At 43.7% G+C, this 18,859-nt stretch overlaps 1 protein-coding gene across 2 annotated transcripts; it reads left to right on the forward strand.

Moving 5' to 3' along the window:
* SMARCD1 (SWI/SNF related, matrix associated, actin dependent regulator of chromatin, subfamily d, member 1) lies at positions 1-17,324 on the forward strand. Of its 2 annotated transcripts, none has more exons than XM_060764037.2 (13): positions 1-196; positions 2,453-2,640; positions 3,617-3,659; positions 3,743-3,865; positions 5,344-5,466; positions 6,584-6,700; positions 7,379-7,480; positions 8,569-8,730; positions 8,821-8,918; positions 12,016-12,151; positions 14,684-14,806; positions 15,111-15,212; positions 15,818-17,324. In XM_060764037.2, exons 1-13 carry the CDS (start codon positions 26-28, stop codon positions 15,869-15,871), a joined length of 1,542 nt encoding a protein of 513 aa, XP_060620020.1. In that variant the 5' UTR covers positions 1-25; the 3' UTR covers positions 15,872-17,324. The 2 variants fall into 2 exon arrangements, with proteins under 2 accessions (XP_060620020.1, XP_060620021.1); XM_060764038.2 differs by lacking the exon at positions 1-196 and adding an exon at positions 332-487.
* The last annotated feature ends 1,535 nt before the right edge of the window (positions 17,325-18,859 follow it).

Genomic DNA, 18,859 nt, shown 5'->3' on the forward strand with positions numbered 1-18,859 from the left:
GCTTTGTACTGCCCAGGGAGGGAAGATGGCGGCGCGGGCGGGCTTCCAGGCGGTCGCTCCGAGCGGTGGCGGCGGCGGAGCCGGGCCTGGAGCGGGGCCTTTAGGGCCTGGCGCCGCGGGGGGGCCTCCGGTGCGGATGGGCCCGGCCCCGGGGCAAGGGATGTACCGCTCGCCGTTGCCCGGCGCCGCCTACCCGGTACCGACCCGGCCGGGCTTGGGAGGGGAAAGAGAGGAGGCGAGAAGGGGCGGGGCCAGGAGGGGGCGGGGCTTGGCGGGCGATGACGTCGGCGGAGGGAGCCGCACTGCAGTGGGCGGGGCCTGGCAGGCCTAGAGGGAGGGAGAGGGAGGAGGGGAGCCATTCCAGAAAGATGGAGGCGGAGAAGAGGGCGCCATCCTTTCAGGGGGGATTTGGGGGATAGTAGGCTCTCTTGAAAGAGAGGGCAATATGGGGGTGAGGCTGCAAGGGCGAGTGGGGAGAGACTCCGGGGTGAGCATGACGCCCTCGAAAGGGGGAATGGCGGGGGATCCAAGGGACACGGGGCTTCAAGGGGGGAGGGAGAGGGGGAGGGGAGGCAGGGCGGGGCTGGGCCAGAGGGCCTTTTGTGGCTTGCCTCTCTTCGATTTCACTGCCTTTGTAGCATCTCCCTCCGCCTGAGTGTGTTTTCCTTTTTTAACAAGGAAACAAAAGGAGAACAATGTCTCAGCATGAAATCAGAGGCATAAAATTATAGTTATGTCCTTGCTAGTGAGCTGGGGTATTTTATTAGGATTTGAATTTATCTATTTTAAACCATTCTACATTTAATTTTCTTTCAAGTTTATGTTGTTTATTGTGTTGTTTTTTAGCCTGTGGGGGAGGGCGCTTTGAGTCTCTTTATGAGAGAAAAAGCAGGATATAAATAAATAAATATTATTATTAAGGTTCCTTCTCCGGAGGTTTTTAAGCAGACTATCTGTCGGGAGAGCTTTGATTGTGTGCTCCTGCATGGAAAAATGGGGTTGAAGTGGAGGGCCCTTGCAAATCCATAGAATCCTAGTGTTGGAAGAGACCTCATGGGCCATCTAGTCCAACCCCCTACCAAGAAGCAGGAAAATTGTATAAAGCACCCCTGACAGATGGCCAACTGTATGATGCTAGGATTCTATGATTTAGTACTATTTATTTATTTTGTATCAAAAGCATTGCTTGAATTAGTATAAACTAATAAAAATAGAAGGAGTGCAGGCGGCTAAGTATCTTTTGACCAAAAACGGGCAACAGCAATGGCATTGTCTGTAGCCTCCAACAGTTCTTCCTTTGTACGTGAGGCAAGGCATAGTGGACCAAGCATACAGATGCGGAGTTGTCTGTTCTGCTCCATAGTCATACAATAATAATGGGCGAGGGTTCAGGTTTCTGGACCCAGAGGTGCTGAAAAGATATTGAAGCTAAAGGCTGGCTTATGCAGTTAGTAAGGCTAAATGATAAGTATTTTTTCATTACTTTGCATGTCAAGTAAGAGTTGCATGGCTGGATGCTTAACTGTTGGGAAGGTAATGACTTTTCTTTACATGGAGGAACAGCATGCAATGGCTGGGCATAGGCCAAACACTCTCAACCTCCAGCTGTTTGGGCCTCCGTCTCCCAGAATTCCTGACCATTGAACAAGCTGGCATGGGCTTCTGGGACCTGAAAGCCCAAATAACTGGAGGGCCACAGTTTGAAGAGACCTAGCATAGACTGAGAGGGCCTGTCATTGGTGCTGCTTATTTGGGGTGGGGGGGGGGGGGAGTGAAGAGAGAAATCAGTCCTGAGGGCTTGAAAGCTGTCTGGGGGGGTGGGATCTCTGACTCTGTGCAAAGGGCTACAATCCCCTCCCCACTCTGTCCAAAAGCACGCACCTTGTATAGTGAGTCTCTAGGCATGGGCAAACTTGAACCCTTCCAGGTGTTTTGGACTTCAACTTCTGCAATTCCTAACCAGCCCAGGCCCTTTCCTTTTCCCCCTCATCCCCTTAAGCATTCCAGCCTAAGAGAAAAGAGAACTTTCTGGGAAATGTTACATTTTTGGAAAGGAGGGAGAAAATAACCTATAGGAACAGATTTAGATATTCCAGAAAGGACTGTGAGCCAGCTTCTTGTATAAACCAGTTGTAATAAATGTTCTTTGCAACTAAGGATAAAACTATTGCAGAAGAATGAATGCAGTTTAGCACCACTTTGGTTCCATACTTTGGAGTTGTGGGAGTTTTAGTTTGATGAGACATCATCACTCTTTGGCAGAGAAGGCAAAGGACCCTTTAAAATTACAACTCCCAAGATCCCATAGTATGGCGCCATGGCAGTTAAAAGTGATGTCAAACTGCATGAGTTCTACACTGTAGATGAACCCAAGGTGTTTTGCTGTTGAGTAACCAGTGCTTTTCCTGACTGAACACTGGTAATCACAGGGCTGTTTTTCCTCCTTTCCCAGCGTCCCGGGATGCTGCCTGGCAGCCGCATGAACCCCCAGGGACCTGCAATGGGGCCTCCGGGGTATGGCGGGAGCCCTTCAGTCCGACCAGGGATGGCTCAGTCAGGGATGGACCAGTCTCGCAAGAGGCCAGCCCCTCAGCAGATCCAACAAGTGCAGCAGCAGTCCGTGCAGAATCGTAATCACAAGTAAGAAGCGCTTTTTCTCCTCTAGGGGTGGGGGACTACAACTCCCATTGCCCAACTATATTGGAATAGGATGACGGAAAATGTAGTATAATACACCAAGTTGGGGAAGGCCAGTTACAGATTTCTTTTCAGATGTGTCTTTAAAAATACCTTATACTAGTGTTTCAGTAACATGATCTTAAAGTTGGAAGATGGGGTGACAGAAGCTACAAAATGAGAGGTTGAGGCAGTATGAGCCCTGGTAATTGTCCCAATCAAATTAGGCGCGTGGATTCTTTTTTTTTTTCAGTAGTGAGTCAACATACGTGTAGATCTCATAACTTCAGTGAGTCCACTCTATCTGGATCTGTCAGTCAAATTTGGACCTCAGTATTTGCACAGTGAAGTCATTCTGTCCCCTGCCCTATCTGTACTCTCCATACCTGTTCTGTGCAATCATGTCTTCACCTGGAAGCATATAAACTCAATGTTCCTAGTCCTCACAGGCTCAGGGAATTTATTAAGTCTCTAACATGCAGACATGGAATAATTTCAATATATTAAGAGCCTGACCAAGGCAGACATATTAGGAAGCATAACATCCAGTTTAACTGCCTCCTGAGGAAATCTGTTTAGGACCATTCTGTAATTCCTAATTACCAAGATTCCAGTTTGATTCAGATCAGTTTCATAGCCTTTCCCAACAGAACAAAAAAACTTATTTCTTTGGTGCTTTGTATACTTTTTTTTAAAGTGATTTAAATCTAGCTTTTATATTTGTTTAATCTATTGTTAAATAATGTTTTAGGATGTCTGTAATTTTTTGCTACTGGAAAGGAAAGCATTTGACAGATACTATTAATGCAGCAGAAGGCATCAGTGTCCTTTCATAAAGGACCCAGCAGGAATTTTGCTTCAGCAATATATTGTATATGCAGGATACTGGCAGTCACGGGCTCAGACTTAGCACCGTCCTTTCATTTTTGTCTTTCTACAGTGCCAAGAAGAAGAAGATGGCAGATAAGATTCTACCTCAGCGGGTAAGCAAAATGCCCGGTATCTGTGACACATCTTGGATAACAGGGCAAAGAGCTGCCATCTGATTGGCTGTTCTCTATTGTAGATCCGGGAGCTCGTACCGGAGTCTCAGGCATATATGGATTTGTTGGCCTTTGAGAGGAAATTGGACCAGACTATCATGAGAAAGCGCCTGGATATCCAGGAGGCCTTGAAACGGCCCATTAAGGTAACAGGAGAATCTTTTGTTATCCTCAGTTTCCTTTTCACCATACATACACTTCTCTTCTCCCCCCCCCCCCCCCCAAACATCCAGTTCCTTTTAATCCCAGCACTTCTTTCTTCTTACACTTTCAGGAGAGATAGGCACCTTCTAATCATAATTCAGCCAAGTGCTTGCAGCATGCAGTCTAGAGAGAAAGGGGGAGAAATGGAGGAGGGCTGAGAAGGGTAAATCCGCTCATTCAGGCCTTTGGACTGTCCATCACAAGCATGATTACTCCCCCAACCTGGGAATGTAGCTCCCAATAGAAATAAGACTTCGCTGTTCCTGATCTTCAAAATCATTTGTGTACACCAGTTAAATTATATGGGACTCATTTGTCCTGTGGTTTTCTCATAGGCACTATTTCAGTAGTGCCTAGATAAAGGATCTGCCTAGGTGGGCCAGAAGGTGGAGTTCCCTGGCCATTACTTTCACTTTGATGTGTTTTCATCTGTCAGGAACATCATAGGTGTTAGAGAAAACTACCGTAAAATAGCAGAGCATCCAAAAATCAAACAGGATACAAAAGTTGAGCATCAGCTCATTAGTGAGCAAAGTGTGAAGTTCTGTATGATGTGGCTGTAAAGAATTAAGAACTTAGACGGGCAAAGATGCACAGTCCAATCTTTTAAAATGCCTTTTATTTATAATAAATAACTCCATTTCTTAATACTTAAGAAGTGGGTCTGAGCTGCTCTAACACCCATCTCTTCTAAGGTTTCAAAGAGAGGGGAAATACTATGCATTACATCTCTCTGACACACACACAGAGATCTCAAAGCACACAGCACATACACTAAGAAGTCAGATTTTTAAAAAAGACTTGCAGTAGAAAAGTCCATTCTACACAATCAATGGGAATGAGAGTAGAAACAGACAGGCGAGAAGAAATTAGATACATTCCAACTGTCATACAGGAGACATGAGGGAAGGGAAGCCCTCAGACTATTCTAAGATAACTAAACTGTTCTTCATTGAGGACTGCAGATTTGAGCAGTGTGGGGTTGAATTCCAACAATAGGAAGATCATGGGGAAGCCATTCATACACCACAGTGTTAACAAAGTCAGGCCTGCGTTTAACAAATCCCAGTTTTAAAGAAGACTAAAATTCCATACACATGGTAAACATTGGGTTTGAATTTATCTATACATATCATTTTCATCTGAACAACCTTTTAGACACAATTACGGCATACTGGTACGTTTTCTGCAAGGAAACAAGATTCAGAACAGCCTCTGCATGCAGTGAAGCACAGTGCTTGGGAAGGGCCTGAGGTAGACGTGGTGAAGTTTGTCAGGTGTAGAGATGATCCTTACTAAGAGCATGGGTCCTTTTTATGGGAAGATTGTTTTCATTGAGGCTGAAGGTATGGTGGTGAGGATTGGGATTATTTATTCACAGTTTTACAGCAACTATCTACTGGGTCCCATTCCCTTTTAGCAAAAGCGGAAGCTGCGCATTTTCATCTCTAACACCTTCAACCCGGCCAAGTCAGATGCGGAGGATGGAGAAGGTACTGTTGCCTCCTGGGAGCTTCGAGTGGAAGGACGGCTATTAGAAGACGTAAGTGGTACATTAATAGCCCCAATTATAATGGAAAGGAAATTTCCAAAAAATCTAAGAAATATAATGGATAAAAAATAATGAAAAACATGTGGAAAAAATAGGGGATTTGATAAAAGTTGGAATGAAGAAGGAAAGGATTCGGGAGGAAAATTGTCATGGTTCCATTGTATACAACTAGAACAATGGTTCAAAAGCTGGGTAAAAAACAGTAAAAATGGAAGTAAGCTTCATCAATTTGAAGAATTATTACAAAATGGAAAATATAGAGAGGAACATAAAAATTTGAAAAGAATAACTAGTAAAATATATAAGAAATTAAAATAAATAAAGAATAACAATCTCAAGGACATTTGGGAGGAGGATTTAGGGACAAAAATAAATGAAATGGAGTGGTCACAGTTATGGAGACAGACATTTGAAAAATGTATCAATACACGTTAAAATTATTATAAGTTGATATGGAAATGGTATCTAACACCAATAAAAATAGCAAATATAAACAAAAACTATTCAATTTTTTTTGGAGAGGATGCCAAAAAGTGGGTACATATTTACATATGTGGTAGCAATGTAAATATGTAAGTAAATTTTGGGGAAAGGTATTTAAAGAGATAGAGGGTATAATGAATAGCAAATTAGAAAGAGGTCCTAGTATAGCTTTATTATCATTTTATAATAATAAACAGTTTAAAAAGGGGGGAAATGCAATATCAATTTGAGAGGAAGATGAGATATAAATTGCGGTAGTGTTGGCTTGTGTTAGTGGCCTTTAGGAAAATGAGTCCTTGAGTTTGCTCTCTGTTCTTAGTTTAGAAAATATCCAGATTTTAATAGGGATGAAGCTGATGTGAAGTTAAAATAGTCCTGACCTTTTCAAATGTCATTATCATTTAATAATCTTTGAGGGACCTTTTAATTAGCATTGCATAGTTGTGCCAGAAGATGGTGCTATAAGGTACAGGCAGTTCCTTTGGAGCATGATTCTTGGCTCAGTGAAAATGCACTTTCCCCCACAAAAGCAACCAATGTCCCTTTTGCTTTAACTTCTGCACCTGATGTATGTTTTGTGTTGAAATATGACTTCCTTTTTTCTCCTTCACTCTTCTTCTTATAGTCTGCTCTCTCCAAGTATGATGCTACCAAGCAGAAGAGAAAGTTCTCATCCTTCTTCAAGTCTCTAGTGATTGAGTTGGACAAGGACCTCTATGGCCCGGACAATCACTTGGTGGAGGTAAGGTGCCCATCTCACATACAGCATTCAGGCCACATTATTCAGAGTTAGACTGCTATAGTATAACAAGGGAAAATAGCATAAAACAAACCTTATTACCTGTTCACTTATTGTTACTTTTGTTTGAACCTCTAAATTCAAGAGCCTCCGGTGGCACAGTGGGTTAAACTGCTGAGCTACTGAACTTGCAGGTTGGTGGTTTGAATCCGGGGAGCAGGGTGAGCTCCCGCTCTTAGCCAACCTAGCAGTTCGAAAACATGCAAATCAATAGGTACCGCTTCTGCAGGAAGGTATGACATTCCATGCAGTCATGACAGCCACATGACCTTGGAGGCGTCTATGGACAACACCAGCTCTTCAGCTTAGAAATGGAGATGAGCACCACCCCCCCCAGAGTTGGCTATGACTAGACTTAATCTCAAGGGGAAACCTTTACCTTTACTAAATTCAGGACTTCAGGCAGTCTGTGACTTGTCAGCTTCACACTTCCATAGCCTTTTTTTTTTCAGTCACAATTCTCTGTGCTTTAAGGGCCTGTTTTAAGTTCTATTAATAAGGTCCTGGGAAGAATCTAGGTCATTCCATCCCAAACTGGATCTTTCACACTGACTTTGACCTTGCTTCTGAATGTCTGCTCTTCCCTGATCCCTCTTTTCCTCTCTCTCTTCATCTCCTCAGTGGCACAGGACTGCCACTACCCAGGAGACAGACGGTTTCCAGGTTAAAAGACCTGGGGATGTGAATGTGCGTTGTACTGTCCTCCTGATGTTGGACTACCAGGTAAGAAGGAGCTCCTCGTAAGGACCAATAGAGAGGTGTTGGTGTCTGTGGGCCATCCCTCACTTCAGCAGAACTGTGGCTGATCCCTTTGGCCTCTCAGAACATCCCACTTTCCGTGTTCATTGGGGGGCTGATTCTTTTATATAACCTAATAATGCAGCATTGTCAAACTCATTTTCATCAAAGGTCATATAAACCTTATGGTTGGCTTCAAAAGGCCCATTGAGTTAATGGACGGGGAATAGTGGTCTGTGATCTTTAAGTTTTACCCAGTTTGGGTCCCCAGATTTTATTGAATGATTACTCCCATCACTTTTGATGATCCACAATACTGACTGGGGATGATGCGGCCCAGCTGCACTTGTGGCTCTGATGTTTGGGAAAAGCTAAAGGACATTTTAACATCAAATTTCATATAGCAGCGGGTTAAACTGCTAAGCCGCTGAAGTTGCTGACCAAAAGGTTGGCGGTTCGAATCTGGGGGGCAGGTTGAGTTCCTGCTGTTAGCCCCAGCTTCTGCCAACCTAGCAGATCGAAAATATTCAAATGTGAGTAGATCAATAGGTACATCATCAGTGGGAAGGTAACGATGCTCCATGCAGTCATGCCAGCCACGTGGCCTTGGAGGTGTCTACGGACAACACCAGCTCTTTGGCTTAGAAATGGAGATGAGCACCACCCTCCAGAGTCAAACACGACTAGACTTAATGTCAGATGAAAACCTTTACTTTTTTATCTAAATTCAAACCACACTATCCCAACTAAAGAGAACAAACTGCAGGCTTCCAGATGTTACTGTATAACAACTCCCATCATCTCTAGTCATGCCTAATGATGAGGAATACAGTAGTCATTGTCCATCATCTGAAAGGCCACATAAAATGACATGGTGGGGCAGACTTGGCTCACAGACCTTGAGTTTGACACAAAACAAGCAATAATTGAAATCATTTGTTTTCCATCTGATCCTAAATTGTTACATTTTTTTTTCTTCAGTGAGTTTTGGTTTCTTAACTTTAAAAAAAAGGAAAGTGAGGATAACAAAAATGTTGCTCTTGTCCTTTTGAGAAGTTATGTTTTCTTTGCAGCCCCCACAGTTCAAACTGGACCCACGCTTGGCCCGCCTCCTAGGGATCCACACTCAGACACGCCCAGTGATCATCCAGGCGCTGTGGCAATACATCAAGACCCACAAGCTTCAAGACCCCCACGAACGGGAGTATGTTATTTGTGACAAGTACCTCCAACAGGTAAAGACAAAGGGGGAAAACAGCAGCTCCTCCTGGAATATTGAGCGCTCTTTCTGAGATGCCTCAACTTCTCTTTTTTTAATCCTGCAGATATTTGAATCTCCGCGAATGAAGTTCTCTGAGATCCCCCAGCGCCTTCATGCATTGCTTATGCCTCCAGAGCCAATCATCATCAACCATGTCATCAGGTGAGACTGGAGTCTTTGTTTTTGGAATCAAACTTGAATTAAAGTAATACGGGGACCCAGTTTGAGATCGCTATATCTCTGCAACCTCAAAATGCCCATAAATGAAACTCTTATCCGTTGAAAGACTGGGCATAAGGTTTGAAATGGTTGACGCTACGTGCCTCTCCCAGCACAAAAAGCCCCATCCTCAGTCACTTGCAATATAAGGCCTAATGAGATATTCTTCATTTGTAGAGTTGCTGTTTTTTTATTTGTTTCTTAATAAAAATGGTTAGTGAAACTTGATAACTTGGTTACTCATTAAACTAACATTGTGTCATTGTAACATGTTGCCATCATGAAATATACTGCTTTGAAATTGGGGCCGTCATTTTGTAACACCTTGCATTTTCTGCATTTTAGAAAATATACTTGGAATGTTAATCATGCTTGGACATTTCTAATTGCGTTAGTTGAAGCAAAACCATTAAAAAGAGAGATGTAATACTTACAGTATGAAATCTCAGATTACAATCCACATTTGTAGCTTTGATCCAAGTTGTACCATGTGTTACCAAAAATGGGTTTCACTAAATGTCCTGAATTGGAAAGCTTTTTACTGTCTTCCCATGATCTCCAGTTGTGCTTTGGAAGTTCTTTGTTAACCAAACCCTTGATTCCAGCCATCTTTATTATGTAACTGTTTGTGCAATTTTAGGTTTTATTTATATTATTATTATTATTATTTATTAACTTTATTTGTACCCCGCTAGCATCTCCCGAAGGACTCGATGCGGCTTACACAGGCCGAAGCCTCAAAACAACAATACAATAGAGAGCATAACATCACAATAGCAAGCAAATCAGCAATAAACAAAATAGCATAACACCACAATAGCTAAGCAAATCAAACAATAAGCAAAATAACAACAATAGCAGTACATCAAGACATTATTAAAACTGGTTCGGCCGGCGCACTGGGGTACAAGGGTTAAAAGTGCTGAAATGGCAGGAGGCACGTGGGATTAAAAGTGCGGTGTGCAGCGACAATTAGTTATGCTAAGGTGCTACTAGGACTTGGGGTGGGGATTCCTAGTCTGAGAAGGCACAACGGAACAGCCAAGTTTTTAAATTCCTTCTGAAAACGGCTAGAGTAGGGGCCTGTCTGAGATCTTTTGGGAGGGCGTTCCAAAGTCGGGGGGCCGCCACAGAAAAGGCCCTGTCCCGTGTCCCCACCAAGCGCGCTTGCGACGTGGGTGGGATCACGAGCAGGGCCTCTCCAGATGACCGAAGCGAGCGTGTGGGTTCGTAGATGGTGATGCGGTCACGCAGGTAGGGTGGTCCCAAACCGTTTAGGGCTTTGTAGGTAAGCACCTGCACCTTGAATTGGGCTCGGAAAATAAATGGCAGCCAGTGGAGCTCCTTGAACAGAGGGGTAGACCTCTCTTGATAATGAGCCCCGGTTAGCATCCTGGCTGCTGCCCGCTGGACCAATTGAAGTTTCCGAGCCGTCTTCAAGGGCAGCCCCACGTAGAGCGCATTGCAGTAATCCATTCTAGAGGTGACCAAGGCATGGACCACCCCGGCCAGATCAGCCTTCACGAGGTATGGTCGCAGTTGGCGCGCAAGTCTCAGTTGCGCAAAGGCCCTCCCGGATACCGCCGACACCTGAGCCTCAAGTGTAAGCGAAGAATCCAAGAGGACGCCCAAACTGCGGACCTGTGGCTTTAGGGGGAGTGTAACCCCGTCCAACACAGGTGACCACCCTATACCCCGATCCGGTTTACGATCGACCAGGAGGACCTCTGTCTTGTCGGGATTGATCTTCAGCTTGTTCTTCCTCATCCAGATCGACACAGCGGCCAGGCACTCGTCTAGCACCTGAGAAGCCTCCTTGGAATTAGGTGGAAAAGAGTAGTAGAGTTGTGTGTCATCCGCATAGAGATGGCACCCAACTCCAAAACTCCGGATGACCTCTCCCAGCGGTTTCATGTAGATGTTAAAAAGCATGGGAGACAGAATAGAGCCTTGCGGGACCCCACAGGTCAAAGGCCAGGGGTCCGAGCAGGCGTCTCCCAGCTTCACCATCTGAGTTCGTCCCTCCAGGAAGGACTGGAGCCACGACAAAACCGTGCCCCCAAGGCCCATCCCGGAGAGACGACCCAGAAGGATACCATGATCGATGGTATCGAAAGCCGCTGAGATGTCCAAGAGAACCAGCAGGGTCACACTCCCCCTGTCCAGCTCTCTGCGGAGGTCATCCACCAAGGCGACCAAGGCTGTCTCGGTGCCATGACCAGGCCTGAAACCAGACTGTGACTGATCTAGGTAGTTGGTATCGTCTAGGAAACCCTGGAGCTGAGAGGCGACCACCCTCTCCAGCACCTTACCCAAAAAGGGGAGGTTGGAGATCGGCCTGTAATTATTCAGCACCGTGGAGTCAAGGGAAGCTTTTTTGATAAGTGGGCGAACCACAGCCTGCTTCAAATTAGATGGAAAAATTCCTTGCTCCAACGATGCATTGATAATCGGTACAAACCAGTCAAGCAACCCCCCTCTGGCTGATTTAATGAGCCAAGATGGGCATGGGTCCAGAGATGAGGTGGTCGCTCTCACAGCCCCAATAATCTCCTCCACGGTTTCAGGAAGAACAAGCCTAAAAGAATCCCACGAAATTGGACAAGCAGGTGCCTCCGTCACCTCTCCTGGCACTGCGATGGAATTGGAGTCGAGCTCGACACATATTCATGTTTGATGCCAATTGGTGTTGAAATTGTTAATTGTATCTTTATCTGCTTTTGTGGTGAGGCATTGAATGTTTGTCTCTGTATTTTTTAGTGTGTTGTAATCCACCCTGAGTTCCCTTGAGGAGATACGACGGAATATATATTTAAATTGTTGTTGTTATTATTATTATTATTATTATTATTATTATTTTACTGACACAAAAACACAGTATGTCACAGCAAACAGATCTATATGCTGGATTTCGTATCGCAAAATCACAAGTTGAAAACTTCCCAAGCGTCTAGGACTGTGTGATGTATTTTCGAATGATGTGTGCAGTTGTTTATTATTATTATTATTATTATTATTATTATTATTATTATTTCCTTAGTGTTGATCCAAATGATCAGAAGAAAACTGCCTGCTATGATATTGATGTGGAAGTGGATGACACCTTGAAAACCCAAATGAATTCCTTCCTGCTATCCACAGCCAGCCAGCAAGAGATAGCTGCACTGGATAACAAGGTGTGAGCTGCTGGAGGTGGCCTTTAAGCTGAGATTGTGTCCTAACTGCAACATCAATGCTGTTGGAGAAGTAAACCTTTCTTTTACCAGGCTTTGAATAGGAAGGGTTTAATGCTGTTTCCAGGCTGTCGACGATACAAGAGTTATTTAAACTAAATTGAAATAATGTGCATTACTCAGCAGAAATGGTGCAAAACAAGAAGAAAGCAGTAGTACCTTTGATACTTGGAAAGGGTGCCTGAAATGAGGGGTTCTGGGTTACTCTGCATATGGACAACGTGTATGATGAAAACAGCACTGAATATTTTGATTTGGCTCCTTTGTGTATTCTCAGTGTATGCTTGTAAAATCATTTGCTAGCCAACATCATGCGTGAGCATTTTATAACAGCAAGCAAAATACCCTCTATACTCGAGTATAAGCCGACCCAAATATAAGCCGAGGCACCTAGTTTTACCACAACTAGGTGGTAAGGCATCAGTAGGTTAAATGGTTTTGTATGTAGTTTAAGATAAGACTATCCAGCTCTGATGAAAACCAGTATTCTAACCCTCTTCAGTGTAAATGCCTCCTTGAGTGGCCGCTGGGGTGAGAAAGGTGAGGAAGAAATGTCATAAATAAATGTGCTTACATATCCTTCTAATAATAATAAAGAGAGTAAAATAATAAATTTAGTAATAATAATAATAATAACAACACCAATCATAGAGTAAAATAATGGAAATATAATAATAATAGTAATAATAGAGTTAAATAATAAATATAATAATAATAGTAAATGCAATTAAATACTAAATGTAATAAAATAATTACAACAGAGTAAAATAATAATAACATTAACTTGAGTATAAGATGAGGAGGATTTTTTCAGCCTAAAAAGGGGCTGAAAAACTCGGCTTGTGCTCAAGTATATATGATACCTGGTTTTAACTTGCTGAAAAAAGAACATGGGTTAATGATCATGCTTTAATTCCAGGTAAACTGCAGGGGGATTCAAGAGCAAGTGAGAAAGTTGTGATTACACAATCCCTGTGGATATCTGGAGCAGGCCTGGGGTGGACCTGGATTTAGATTCCTGGCATTGTATCAGCCTTTCAGAACCCCTGGGAAGGTTGCCCAGTTAGTCATTGAACGCTGAAATAAAGCAGATTCTTGGTTGGAAGGATTCTGACTCTGGGGCAACAGCAGCAAGGTCCAGCACCATATCCATAAAAGAAGGAGCTTGTTGGGAGGGTGCCTGGAGGGATGTGAGACACATTTGGGCCAGCCTTAAATTATTGTAATTGTGTTAGTGGTTTTCATTAATATGAGTACTGCTTCAGGCATTGATATATTACTTGTAAGTACACAAAGGAAACTACAACGTTTAATGGAATTTACAGTAAATGTTCTTGAGATTGAATCCTTAATCTTCTTTCAGGTTTGTCTTAGAAAAACATCTTAAATGTTCATGCATGGGGGGGCACACCCCTCCACATGCACATATTTCAATGTATAAGGTGTTTCAAAAAGATGGACCCAATTTGAATTTGGATATCTCTGCAGGAGAGGGTGACATTGACAGCCAGGCTAAAGCTCTGGATGGATCATAGGGTTTCTAATTATTGCTGCTAGGTGCCTCTCTGTGTGCACAAACAGCCCCCTACCTCAATCACTCACAAGATGATATCCCACAATGTAAGATCTAATGAGACATTCTCTATTTGCAGAATTATTTTTAATTTTGTCTAATTGAACCATTCCCCTTTGTGTAACTAATAAGTTACTGTGAGATCCACTGCTTTGAAAGTGGGTCCATCATTTTGAAAAGCCCCGTATATTTGCTCTAAAGCACTTAGAGGATTTTTGTTTCATTTGTTTGATGCTTTGTTTGGTTGGACATCTGATCTCCGGTAGCTTTGATCCCCTAAAGAAGCATGGGATGATGATGACAATAACAACTTTATTCTTATACCCTCCTGCCATCTTTCCAAAGGGACTCGGGATGATGATGATGATGATGACAAAACAACACTAATATAATATACTGTATACTCATATATTTATAATATTATAATGTAATACAATATAATACTACTACGAATAATATAATTATATATTTTATATTACATGTAATATTACTAATAATAATTACAATATAATGATATAGTACAATTTAGTAATATATACTGTAATACTGATCTTGTGCTATGCTAATAATATAATTTTTTGTGTGTGTGTAAGCCGCTCTGAGTCCCCTTCAGGGTGAGAAGGGCGGCATATAAATGGCATAAATAAATAAACAACAACATCAGCAGCAGCAATAACAACCTTATTCTTATGCCCCACCACCAGCAAATCTTGCCATACGAGTGACTAGGAAAGAGGTATAATGTGATCACAGAACCACAGTGGGAATCTTGTGGCCCCTTGGGTGATTTTGGAAATGTTTTCTTGCAATTACATCTCTGTTTGTAGTCATATTGAGGTAGATAGATAGGATAGAGTCATCACTTGTTTTTAGTGTTTCTGTGCTGTATTTCTCCATCTCAGATTCATGAGACCATAGAAACCATTAACCAGCTGAAGACTCAGAGGGAGTTCATGCTGAGCTTTGCCAGAGATCCGCAGGGCTTCATCAATGATTGGCTTCAGTCCCAGTGCCGAGACCTGAAGGTAGGAGGCACACAAAGTATATGCAGCTGTGGATATTCTGGCTTTGGTTTCAGGGGGTTGCTCAGGAGACCACAGGAGGCAACAGCAAAATCTAGTGGCTTTCTCTAATCCGGTGCAGTGCAGATCTTTGGGACTGACTCCCATCATCTGTGACCATTGATTATTCCAGTCAGGAATGATTTGAACAGTAGCATCACATTAGGGCAGGCCAAACTAGAGAATTAGAATCCACGTTGGACTTTACAGCCTTGGTTCAGGGAGGCAAGGAATTGGGAATAACCAATCCTTCTCCACTAATCTCCAGGCTATGACAGATGTTGTCGGAAACCCAGAAGAGGAACGGCGAGCTGAATTCTACTTCCAACCATGGGCTCAAGAGGCTGTGTGCAGATACTTCTACTCAAAGGTAAACTGTTCTCTTTTATTCCTCGTGTAAACAAGGTGAAACCTGTTCTCTTGTTTTTGAAATATTTTCCCCTCCCTCAGTTTGCTCAGGAGGTTTCATCCTAACTTGCCCAGCCACTCCAGGGTCTGGTGTTTGGAGCACTGGTCCCAGCTCTCTGTCCTATAAACAAAAAGTATATTCCATCTTTGAGATAATCCTATTTCAGACAGGAGCCAACAGATGAAGTACAATTTCAGTTTCATGCTTTGGCCCTAAGCATTTAGAGATTATCCCATTCCATACTGAGATGAAAGAAGAGCCCTGTCTCATCAGAGGGACCTCTGCCTTCACCACTACTACTTTATTGGGACTAGACCCTCTATCTTTCTCCTATATCAGTGGGTCTCAACCTGTGGGTCCCCAGATGTTTTGGCCTTCAACTCCCAGAAATCCTAACAGCTGGTAAACTGGTTGGGATTTCTGGGAGTTGTAGGCCAAAACGCCCAGGGACCCACTGGTTGAGAACGACTGTCCTATAGGGACTGAGGGTTGGTTAGCATCTACTGCTTGTCTCTCCCTCCCAGAAATACCACATACTAAAGTTGTCATTTTGCCTTTTCTTCCAGGTTCAGCAGAGACGGCAAGAGTTGGAACAGGCTCTGGGAATCCGTAACACATAGACAGGCCTGCCTCTCCCTCGCCAGCAGGACTCCTGGCTACCAAACACTGCAGGGATACACTGCTCAGGCCTATACAATTCCCACTCCAGCACAGAACCTACCACTACTGCCCTGCCCCCTCAACCCCAACACCGTATTTCTGCTGCTCCAGTCCTCTCCTTGGAGGAGAGGGTGACATTGACAGCCAGGCTAAAGCTCTTGCATTTCTGCCCTGGCTGAAGCTCTTCCGCATTTGGGGCAGCTTCAATTCAGAGTCTTCCTAGCTCAGGATTTCCTTGCCAGTCCCTCAGGCCCTATTCCCTGGCTTTACTTCCAAAATTGAGGGGTGGACAGCTTTTCTGCACCTCAGCTCTAAATTTAGCCAGGTCTGGGTCCCTTTAGTTTCCTGCAGGGCCTAGGAAAAGGGCAAATCTTGTACAACTTCTGGCCTCTTGAATGAGGCAGATGCATATGTTAGGAAATAACTGAATCTTTTTCATCCCTCCCCCCAATCTAGCTGGCTTTATTTTCATTGAAAACTAGTACAGCAAAGTTGGCAAGGGTCACAAGGGTCATACCTGCCTTTCATATTAGTGTCTCTATAATGGGATGATTAGAAAAGCCGCCAGCTCGGATATTGGGCCCTCCTGTTCCTCCTTAATAATTTAAAATCCATTTCCAGGAAAGTAGACACACTTTCCATCTGAATATCATATCCCCCTCACCCCACTATTGTCAACTTTGATCTCTGGACCTGCAAAAGTTGTCAGAAGGCCATGTGCAAACTGAAGTTGCTCTCTTTTTGTCACCGGATTGACACAGAGCAGGTTTCTGGCGTCCTAAATGTTTAAATAAGGGGGAAGGAGATTTTTAGTGGGATGAACTGCTCCCTTTTGACACATCTTTCTCGGTCTTGGGTACCCGCTGGTGGGGAGGCATTCAGGATAGAGCGCCATCTTTTTATTGACTGATTCCAGGGACTGTATTGCAGCTGGACTGGTCCCAGTTGCTTGTATTGACACTAGCTGCAAAAATCAAGTAACTGACAACCCTGCTTCCTCTTCCAACGCTGGCATTGAGGCAAGGGATTGCTGTGAATTCAGGAGTCCAGGCGACCCTATCCCTCTGTGTCCATGTGTTCAAGTTGAGCGTGAGCGACTCGTCTTGTCTTTGCCACATGAAAGACCTCGCCCCATCCCCCCCCCTCCCCTTCCCTTCCTTTTCCTTGCTTTTTGGTGCTGGGGAATAGAACCCTGGTGCCTTCCGTAGCTGCCACAGGCTCTCAGGGCAAGTATAGATGAAGGAAGCTCAGAGACTGACTGGCTCGGCAAGTGTAGCTGTTCTTAACTGCTCCCTCTTCTTACGCTTTATGTTCTGTGGTTCTCTTTTCCACCCTCTCCCCTTGGACCAAATTTTTTTGTACTGTATCCTTTTAGATGTCACCCCATTTTAATAAAAGCTGCCTCTGACTGAAGGTGCTCTCCTTCCTTTTGTGTTGCATTCCTGGGCCCTGATGTGGGGGTATATACGAACTAGGCCAAAAGCTGCTTTACAAAAAAAGTAAAAAGGCTTCTAGACTTCCTGCTAGTAAACTCTATTCAAACATGGTATCCTACTTTTTAATTGACTCAGTTAGGGGAAAAATCTAGAGCTTAAGAAAACACCCATTCGTAGCTGTACTGCAATGTGTGAAATGAAGCCCTTTAGTGTACCGTATTTTCTGGCATATAAGACGACTGGTCGTATAAGACGAACCCCTAACTTTTCCAGTTAAAATACAGAGTTTGGGATATACTCACCTTATAAGACTACCCCTCTTCCAACGCACACCAAATAAACATGTAAAAAACATCAGATTTCATTTCAATATGGTAATTTTCCTATTACCGTACCTCCTTCTCTGCCTCTCAGATCTCGCACATATGTGCCTGCATGGCTTCACTGCAGTCCTCAGGAGTAAGATCTGCCGAGTTTCAGCACCCGCCCTATAAGATGACATCCGCCGTATAAGATTATCCCCAACTTTATAGACACTTTCTCATACATGCATGAACAGTGCAGGAGGTGGGCAAGAAGAGAAGGTATACACCACTGCTTCTTAACCTGTGGGTCCTGACCCCAAATGGGGTCCCTTTACCTCAGTGTCCCCCAAAATTTGGCAAGAGTAAAGGGTTTTGGAACTTTTCTATTTCCACAAAGCTCTTAGCAACAACTTGCAGTGTTTACATTGGACCTTGCAGAAAATGCTTCAGTTGTACTGTATGCAACAAAAAAAGAAAATTGGCCTGTTTAGCAATCCTAGTCAATGCTGATTTATTATCATTAATGTTTAATTTTATATACCTGGATCACATATAAAAATATATTGGACAAAAAGGGATTGGGAGTGGAAAAATATAAGAAGACCTGGTATAGACTCATGGTAGCTAAGTATCGGGCTGGATAGCAATGAAAGACTAATTGTACTGCAGCCCTTGTATACTTGCCACCACATTTAATAGCAAAGCAGAGCCAGGGTGGGCATGTGAGAGGCTTTTGCCATCCCGCAATATTTTTCACCCAAAAGGTAGTTTTCCTGATCTCATTAGTTGCAGAAGGAGCCCCCAGTAGTGCAATGGGTTAAACCCTTGTGCCAGCAGGACTGCTGACTTAAAGTCGGCGGTTCAAATCAGGGAGCAGGGTGAGCTGTCATCTGTCAGCTCCAGCTTCCCATGCAGGAACATGAGAGAAGCCTCTCACAGGATGGTAAAACATCCAGACATCTGGGCAACATCCTTGCCGACGGTCAATTCTCACACCAGAAGCAACTTGCAGTTTTTCAAGTCGTTCCTGACACACACACAAAAATTGTTGCAGAGAACAGTCACTGCTAGTATGGGGAAAGGAGGTCGGCTGCTGGGGGCTTAGTGGGGAGCAGCCAGGTTTTTTTGAAGGTAGTCTGTACATTTCTTCTTAGAAGCACACTGTTCCCATCTCTCCCTTTTGAGCCTTTTTAAGAGTTACATTTCA

The sequence above is a fragment of the Anolis sagrei genome, chromosome 2 (assembly GCF_037176765.1).
Source record: "Anolis sagrei isolate rAnoSag1 chromosome 2, rAnoSag1.mat, whole genome shotgun sequence".
NCBI lineage: Eukaryota > Metazoa > Chordata > Lepidosauria > Squamata > Dactyloidae > Anolis > Anolis sagrei.

Bases quoted from the DNA above. Each gene is read 5' to 3' on its own strand.
- SMARCD1 (XM_060764037.2), top strand. From the start codon at position 26: ATGGCGGCGCGGGCGGGCTTCCAGGCGGTCGCTCCGAGCGGTGGCGGC. The intron at 6,701-7,378 runs GTAAGGTGCCCA...TCATCTCCTCAG, and splicing joins CGGACAATCACTTGGTGGAG to TGGCACAGGACTGCCACTAC. The intron at 8,731-8,820 runs GTAAAGACAAAG...TTAATCCTGCAG, and splicing joins GTGACAAGTACCTCCAACAG to ATATTTGAATCTCCGCGAAT.